Source organism: Anastrepha obliqua, chromosome 1, assembly GCF_027943255.1.
Source record: "Anastrepha obliqua isolate idAnaObli1 chromosome 1, idAnaObli1_1.0, whole genome shotgun sequence".
Taxonomy (NCBI): Eukaryota; Metazoa; Arthropoda; class Insecta; order Diptera; family Tephritidae; genus Anastrepha; species Anastrepha obliqua.
Window position 1 is genome coordinate 23,501,892 of NC_072892.1, and position 9,448 is coordinate 23,511,339.

A 9,448-nucleotide genomic window follows, 5' to 3' on the forward strand; every position below is an offset into this window, starting at 1 on the left:
AAGCTGGCGCTTATTGCTTGATATGCATCATCTCATCGATCCACTCTTGTGACTGATTTTTGGACTAATCGCATTTCAACCATCAATCACTCACCGTATTCGCCTGATATGGCTCCCTATTCGGAAAATGGCATTTAGCCATGAAAGGAAAACGTTTTGCGCCCGTAGAGGCCATCCAAAAGGCTTTTGCGACATCCATATTTCGAAAATTTACAAATGGTTTCAAGTGTAATCATACTCTCCGATAAACTATATCAAAAAAGAGTCGATTGGTTGCTCACTAGTATTGTACACCTTAATGTGATCAACAAATATTCCACAAGCCAAGAGGCGATTATCATCATCATCTATTAACGTTACAGCCCGTGGTGGACTTTAGCTGCCTTAGCAGTCTTCCTCTATTCAGCACGGTCCACCGCTAGAGATTTCCAGTTTTTGACGCCTAATTTTTTCAAGTCCTTGGTGACGTTATGCCACGAGGTTGTTTTTGGTCTGTCGCGTTTCTGTCATGTCTTGAGCAAAAAGGATTGTATGACCTGCCCATCTGATGCGTGGCAACTTGATAAATCTTACAATATCTTCGCCTTTGCAGAGACTCCTTATTGTGTCCTTCTTCTTCGCATATTCGGCCAAATACTTTCGCAATATTTTGCGCTCTAATATTCTTAGGCGCTCCTCGTTTACAAGATTCATGCTCTAAATTTCTGCGCCGTAGGTCAACACGGGTCGAATGAGTAATTTATAAAAAGCGAGTTTGCACCAACGTGAGAGATGTCTTAATTTCAGGGGATTTTTGTTAGCGTAGTATACACGATTCGGCGGAATTATCTTGTCAGATATACAGTCCTGCATGCTGTTGTCGTTACTTATTAGTACGCCGAGATATGTAAATTTAAAAACGGCGATTTGTACGATCGAAATTCGTCGAGGAATGTTGACCATCCCTTTCGACCGCATCTGAATATTTCGTTCGGCGAAAAAAAAAATGTAAACTGCCTTCGATCCGAAAAACGTTTAACAATTTTTTGGCAAGCTTTAATTTACTGCTATTAAGGTTGTACGTTAGGGTGGTAGCCATATAGTGTTTGCTTTTTGAACCACCTATTTTTTTGAGAATGGTAACACAAATGACATGTCAAATGTGTTCATAATTTACTTAAAGGTTTGACATTTACGAAAAGGGACGCTATACGCTTGAACAAAATTGGGAAATATTGAAAACCTATTTCCAAAGTAGTGAGTCTTCTTCTTCTTTTCTGATTTTCACATCGGTGGCTACGTCCAAATCCAAATCCAAATCCGTACACAAGCAAATGCATCCATAACGACTCACTGTTTGGTGCGGTTTTTGGTCTGGCGGCATCATCGGGCCATTTTTTTTCGAAAATGAGCGGTTACAGTAAATGGCGAGCGTTACCGTGACATGCTCAACGAGTTGTTTCCAAAAATTGAAGAGGATGACATGGACGACATTTGGTTTCAACAGGACGGTGCAACTTGTCACACTGCCAAAGTTACACTCGAACTTTTGGCTACCGTTTTTGAATTCCGATATCAAATGGCCGCATCGGAGCTGTGATTTAAGCCCATTGGACTATTTTTTGTGGGGAGCCGTTAAGGACAAATGCTATGCAAACCATCCAGAGACGATTGATGCTTTAAAACACGAAATCAAAGTTGCCATTCATGAAATTGGAGCTCAAACAATCGAAAATGTGCTTAAAAATTGCTCGTCTGTTTGTATACTGCAGCATTTTAGTGTCAAATGTAATTGGCATACGACGCTATTTGCAAAAATTATAAATCTTCCGATAAAGTGACTCATTTTGCGCTACCTTGAAGAACGGGGTACCAATGAAATGTGAAAGAAACAAAGTTGTCTCCTCGTTACAAAAACTTCGATGTATCATAATTTAAAATGCGATTGAAAATGCCAAAGTCATGAGGAAAAATGTCAAAAGGCGACCCCTACGTTCGGTTAACAAAAAAACCAATTTCGAAAATACCTCGCAAAAATAGTGTAGCCGCAGATGTTTGGCAAACATTTTTTTCGGTACGATCTAATGAGCAAATAATGTGATTTGTATAAAATATTAGTGCAATTACTGTGCATGGCTGCGGATTGTAAGTCCGCCACACAACCAAATATATTAGGGTTAGGTAGTGATGACGCGTTGTTTCACAAAAAAATTTAGCCTCGCCGTACGAAAATGGTGCGGATTTCATATGAGAATATATGATAACAAAAAAAAATGCAAAATCTATACAAATTCTTTTTTTACTTTCATGTTTCATTATTGTATTCTTTACATGCAAGAAACAAAACATAAGAAATCCATTTCAAATCATTTTAAGACAAGACACAATCAAATAAAAACTGAACAAATATAAATAAATAATATAATAAAATATATACAGTCAGCGTCCAAAGAAAGTGTACACAACATATTATGAAGTTTTGACTATTTTATTATTTATTTTTTAATCTCAATTATTTTCTTATAAAACTATAATTTATACTACAACAAAGAGCATATAATGAAAAGTTTCAAACAAAATTAACAAAAAAAATTATAGAAAATTCGGCGAATTTTCTTCAAAATTTCAAAGTTTGTAATCAGAATTTTTGGAAAAATTGTGTATGCAGTTTTGTAGTCTATTGAATTTTGTTATAACAATTTTTTCTGCTGACGGTATTGAGCTTTCCTCCATATAAAAAAAATGTTTGAACATTCGTTAACAAAACTCAATGGACTATAAAACTGAATACTCGAATGCAATAAATGCAATAAATGCGAAATTCCAAGCACCAATTATTTTTAAGCCGCTACTTAACATTCTTCTTTAATTCATTATAAATGTTAAAGCATACATTTAGGAGGCATATCTTTACTAAAATGTATTCACCACTTTGTTTCATGGAATATCCAAATTTAGCCCCTCAACTATGTAAAACAAACTGATCGTAAATTAAATTTTGTGAAATTCATACATTCCAAGAAAAACTTTTACTTCATAAAACAGTCTTTTGAAAATTATGTTCTACATGTTCCTAATCAGTATGCTTCAGGTAATAATACGTTCACATATAAGTGGATGATCTAATTTTCCGTGCTTAACTCCCAATTCGAGATTTCCCATACAAAATTTCTCTCTGAAAATCTGAGATTGTAAAATAATCCTAGATAATAACCATACTTTTTCACATACAATCCTGTGTTTTCTGTGTAGTAGCACTTTCCGAAAACCACTACTATATTCTTGGCCAATTTTAACAATTGAGTGACGTCAGTAGAGAACTTAAACAAATCTTTTTACCTGCGTGTTAAATTTTTTTAATTAAAAACTTTAAATACCGCTTGTGTTTCCACATGCTATAGTTTATTCTTCCTTTGTTTATTTCACTAATTTTCTTCCTTCTTAGAAATATAGTTTAGGCGTAAAAGAGATTTAAAAAAAAATGTTTGCTATTTATATGTGCAAATAATTGCATAAAAATACCAAGTGCACACCGCAGCAATTTTCCGGGGACATATTTGACTCGATTTACCGCACGCACTATAAGTACAATTAGTGGCAATTCAAGATTTATTGTATTTCTGGTAAATTAAAGGTCTTCAGTTCGCTAACATCACAATTTGGTATTCGGTATCCCGGCTTGTTTTTTCCTTAAATATATTTACTACATTCTGATATGTAAATTATATTTATTTGATATGTTAATAAAAGAAAAAATTATGGAATGCGATTTTACTTAGTAGCTCCATTGTGACTCGGTTTTATTGAGTAAAGCTGCTGTTTCAACATAATATTTTATAACTTTTAAAGGAAATTCAAAGCGCTGTGTTGCAAATAATTATTTCCACCGGTAACTGATTGTAAGCTGAGTGGAAATACTGCATTGAATGCTTCAGTAATTTTGAATGTAATTATTTCATGAAATCTGGTTAGGCTGTCCTTATTGGCTAAGATGGCAACGCTTATTACAAAAGGCAGAACCAAATAAAATAAAACCTTTGTAAATATTATAATTTTCGCTAGTGAATTCTTAACCGGTAATTGCTTTATAATATTTAAATATGGATGTTGGCGAGCTACTTTCATTCAAGGTAAATAAATCACCAAATTTTAAATTTCTGAAAAAGATTAATTTTCTCCTCTGGTAATTATTGTGGTACAGCCGGAACAAACCCCAAAGCGGCCTCATGAAGACGATGATGATTTCTTAGCAAATTCTACGGAAGAAAGATCTTCCAGGGAGTTGAAAAGGGATGAAAAATCAAAACGGATGCGTCGCATAGAGCAGGCAAAGGAATCTGCAGACTTTGTAAAACCTGATATACCGTCTTTAGATGCATTTTTTGGACCTGAACTTACAGAAGAAGAGCGAATGAATATTTTAAATTATGTGGAAAATGAAGATGCGGATGGTGATGTGCTTGATGAAGTGGGGTTAAAAAAGTTATTGCTCGTTTTTGAAAAACGCAATTTAAAAAATCAGGAAATGAGAATCAAATATCCGGATAACCCGGAAAAATTTATGGAATCCGAAGTTGATCTGCACTCAGTTATACAAGAGCTAAAAGGTGTTGCAACAGTGCCGGACCTTTATCCTGTGTTGGTAGAGCTGCATGGTATTCCTAGTATATTAGAGTTACTTGCACATCCTAATACAGACATCGCGGTGGCAATTGTGGACCTTTTGCAAGAAATCACCGACGTAGATATATTGGGTGAGATGTTTGAATAAACTTAAACTTTTTGTAATTCTCGTTAATAAAAGAATGAAATATTTTCAGGTGAAAGTAGTGATGGGGCCGATGTATTAATTGAAGCTCTACGTAAACAACAGGTTTGTGCGCTTTTGGTACAAAACTTGGAGCGCCTGAACGAAGAAATAAAAGAGGAAGCTGATGGAGTACACAACTCCTTGGCAATTGTGGAAAACCTAACCGAAATGCACAGCGACATTGTTCATGAAGCGGCAACTCAGGGCTTACTCGCTTGGCTCCTAAAGCGGCTGAAACAAAAATCGCCCTTTGATCCAAATAAGCTCTACTGCAGTGAGATACTATCCATACTAATACAGACCAATAACGATAACCGTTTAATGCTTGGCACAATAGAAGGTATCGATGTTTTATTGCAACAGCTAGCCATCTATAAACGACATGATCCATCATCTACAGAGGAGCAAGAATACATGGAAAACCTTTTTAATTGCCTTTGTTCCGCCTTAATGGCAAAGGATAATAGAGAACGTTTCCTAAAAGGTGAAGGCTTACAACTTATGAATCTAATGTTGCGTGAGAAAAAAATGTCACGAAACGGTTCACTAAAAGTGCTCGACCATGCCATGTCTGGTCCAGATGGTCGTGAAAATTGTAATAAATTTGTCGATATCCTTGGCCTGCGTACAATTTTCCCGTTGTTTATGAAAACACCAAAACGCAACAAGCAGAGGCTTTTGTCAGCAGATGAACACGAGGAACATGTTTGCTCCATAATAGCATCGATGCTTAGAAATTGCAGAGGAGCACAACGGCAAAGATTGCTATCAAAATTCACTGAGAACGATCACGAAAAGGTAGATCGTTTGCTGGAGCTGCACTTAAAATATTTGGAGAAGGTAGAAGCTGTTGACAGGGAAATTGATCAACAAGAGAAGGTTTGTTATTAAAAATAGTAGCCATCCTTAATGGATTTATGCGAAGTTCTAATTAATTTGTGTACCATAGTTTTGTCCTAACAATGAGGTGATAGGGTGATATACTGTTCACTAGACAGGGTTAGTTCGCTGGGGCGGCAGCCCTTGGTCGGGAAAAATCCGAGTCATTCCGGTAACGTAGAACCGACTGCCATGGGATCGGCATTATATGCCACCTGATCGATTTATTTTATGAAGAGCTATTGCATATTGGAAATACGCTCAGAAGTTTACCTTCATGGCTGCGAAAAATATGGCTTCATTTTTTCAAAAGCTATATACATATGTATATACTATAATATCATCGCAACTTTTACACCCTTTTGGTAGCATACCTTCTGGCAAAAGTAACGACTTCAATCATTGCTATTGGGATTCTTGGCAATGTAATTTCCTCAAGGCTCTTAGACCAGTTGTGTACCATCAGAAAAGCTTTAACCTTGGGGTTAGATGGAATACGGCATGCCTCCCATTCGTATACTCTACAATTTTGGCTGATAGCCTGTTCCGATATGGCCAGTCGCGACGTGAGACGAATTATTCGCCCTCCTATCCCACCAAACATACAACATAACCTTCTTGGCCATTAATACTGTTATTTTGCGTCAATTCACATCATCCTGAAGTTCTTCTCCAGACCAGTTCTTTACAAATGGTTCCAAAGAGTTTTCTGGCTAATCTTCAGTTCTTGGGCAGTAAAGTTAGTGCTCACATGCCGATCAGACTTCATAAACATGACTTTATTTACATTTTCGACGATTGATCAACCAAAGCGTACCTCGTCGTATGCCTCCATATTACCAGATCGATACTGTTCACGGCCCATAAAAACCATATACCTTTCTGGTCTCGTTTCCCGACTTTTCACCTTAGACGCAATGGCACTGAAGAATTTATTTTCTTTTTTTTAACCCACTTTGGTACTGAAGAATTTATAGAATTTCCTTTTTTTTTTTTTACCCATTTTTGGAGCGCTTTAACACACAACTAACTGCACCAAACACGAAACTGTCTAATCAATAATTTTTTTTTAATAATATCACCTTCAAATCGAAAGATGACATGTACACTAAAGATATCTAGGGAAAATATCAGAACTTTTTAATCCACCTTATATGAACATAATGATTCCTGCTGTGTTCATGTTGCTGTGGGCTTTATTTATATTTATTTTCCTTCTCTTAATTGCTTTTCATTTAGAATCCTGAAATCGAAGATGATGAGGATACGGAAAATAATTACATCAAGCGTCTGACAGGCGGTCTTTTTACTCTTCAGCGTATCGACTATATAATTTTGGAAGTATCAGCTACAGCGGATACGGTAAAACAACGCGTTGTGCAGATTTTAAATTTGCGTGGAGCTTCAATGAAAACTATAAGGAATGTGATGCGAGGTTTGTACAAATTTATATTAAACTATCATCGCCACTCTCGTCATGTATTACAAAAATTATTCCTGAAATACTATACTTACCTTTTAAAACCCAAAAATTAAATATACAGTCTGTCTAATAGAAGCGTGACCGGCAAAATTCATTGCTATTGGTTAGTGACAATACATTTTATTGAATAAATTGCATATAATAAATGCAGTCTGTGGAATGCTCTCTGTTAATGCTCTAGCAATAATAATAGTAGTACAACGCAGTTGGTTAGAATCAAAGTGGTGAAATAGTTTCTAAGTTATGGTGGTCACGCTGCTCTTAGACAGACTGTTATTTTCTCTATATTTGCCCAATTAAATACACTGAACCCACACTCTTACCGTGATGTAAAAACATTAACTTATCGGCACTTTCACTTTCCTACCAACACCCTCTACCGATATAGAGCTGACTTACGGCACTGAACAATTGCTCACTAGCCGCATTCGCTGGAGAAGCTGATGACATTTCAAATCAAATTAAAAAGAAACGAGCTTTAATAGCAGTATTCAAAACAAGTTACAAAATGTAAAAGTTGATAAAAGTTTTCTACAAAGAATATCAAGAAATTTTCCGCTAAAGTTCAACTCGTTTTTGGCCGAAAACGTAGTCGAACCGAACTGAAATTATTTGACCGAACATGACCGAAATCGAAATTCGATCGTTCTCTAGTTGGTATAAACGAAATAGGGCAATAACTACGCCCATCTTCTATATAACGGTAATTTTCAAAAACGAAAAAAATGTGAGTTCTGTAAGTGAAGCAAAATGACACCCACTTGGAACAAATAATGAACCAAAAAAAAAAAAAATATTCGGAAGTACATCTCGATAGCGGCAGGTAAATCACCTACTCTACCAGAAAGGAAAAATAGATTAACGAAACCAACGCAAGAGTCTTGCCGAGGCCCTATGCTCCCGAGTGGAGTGAAAAAACAAACCATCTCGATAATGAGTTAAAAAATGTCGCATACTTGGTGTATGTATATATTGCTCCTCACCTCAATGAGATCATTCAAAAATATTCTTGAGATCGGATAAAAACCACGCTTACTAAACTTCCGTCCGTCCGTCACTTACTAAAGGGGGAACCGGACAGAATTTTGCACTTCCTTCTGTTTTGTGCTTCTGGCTCCAGGTAGCAGATAAAATAAACAATAAAACTCAGTCTTAGTCCTGCCATAAGTTCTGTTACAAGTTATGTCCAATATAGGCATGAAATTATAATATCTTTTTCAATGAAGTTAGTATTATTTAGTCATGCAAATATAAAAAAAAAATTTCATTCGAGATGGTCACCATTTGCTTTTAACCGAGCTTTCAAACGATTAGGCCATTCAGCTATTGCAGCACGCACGGTTTCCGGCTGTTCAACCAAAGATTGTTTGAGACTCCAATTTTCTGTGACGTCTTCGACAGGCCCTATTCACCAATTCTGACCACAAACTGTAGTACAATGGATTCAGATCTGGACTTCCAGACGGCTATGAAGCCAGGAATATTGTTTTTTAGCCATTGGGTAGTTTTTGTCATAAGGCTGAAGCGGAATCCTGCTGGAAGATCCAACGCTCTCCATTGAAAATAGTCCTCCTCAATTACTTCACCACGCCTTCTAAGACATGCTCTTGGTGCACTTTTGTCCCGCTTTTAACCCTTTACAAAACACTCCCCATCAAACCATTACGGAGGCTGGATGGTGGCCACGCTGAACTCTTCAACAAAATTTTTTGCGTCTTTAGAAGTTTTAGCATAGATTTTTTCGTTTTGCTTACTAAAAACTTCTTCAACAAAAACAAAAATTTTTCACAAAATGTATGGCAATACTGAGTAATATTAGAATTGTGCTATTAAACTTTTTTTTTGTTTTTCGTATTAACGTTATTTAAAAAAAAAAAAAAAAAAACAAATATGTAACTCAGTAAAGAATTTCTCCATATATTATATTAGTTTTGAATTGCTGCAGCAGTTTTCAATATATTTACGATAAGACAAAAATTAGCTTATTTAAAATTTTTTTTTATTGCCACGCCCCTTTGAGAAGAGACATATTTAAAAGTAGCAACCGTAGGAGAAAAAACATTTGTGAGGAAACATACATAATTTGAGGCTTTATTTCATAAGATCGTATACATGTGATCTATGCGTATTTGACTATAAGAAACCTCTACTTTGATTTATTACAGAATACGCTGGAAATTTGGGTGATGATGGCGATGCCGATTGGAAGGAACAGGAGCAGTCCCATATTGTTTCATTGATTGATAGATTTTAAATTTTGTAAAAATGTTAATAAATTTAAACTACATCATCAGCAT

The 9,448-nt window shown here is 35.9% G+C and overlaps 1 protein-coding gene across 1 annotated transcript; it reads left to right on the forward strand.

The window, feature by feature from the left end:
• The first annotated feature begins 3,973 nt into the window (after positions 1–3,973).
• On the forward strand, positions 3,974–9,444 carry LOC129237245 (beta-catenin-like protein 1). Its single transcript, XM_054871885.1, has 5 exons — positions 3,974–4,109; positions 4,181–4,733; positions 4,800–5,668; positions 6,908–7,103; positions 9,317–9,444. Exons 1-5 carry the CDS (start codon positions 4,080–4,082, stop codon positions 9,403–9,405), a joined length of 1,737 nt encoding a protein of 578 aa, XP_054727860.1. The 5' UTR covers positions 3,974–4,079; the 3' UTR covers positions 9,406–9,444.
• The last annotated feature ends 4 nt before the right edge of the window (positions 9,445–9,448 follow it).

Coding starts and splice junctions, on each gene's coding strand:
- LOC129237245 (XM_054871885.1), top strand. CDS start 4,080: ATGGATGTTGGCGAGCTACTTTCATTCAAG. Junction 5,669..6,907: donor AAATTGATCAACAAGAGAAG/GTTTGTTATTAA, acceptor CTTTTCATTTAG/AATCCTGAAATCGAAGATGA. Junction 7,104..9,316: donor TATAAGGAATGTGATGCGAG/GTTTGTACAAAT, acceptor GATTTATTACAG/AATACGCTGGAAATTTGGGT.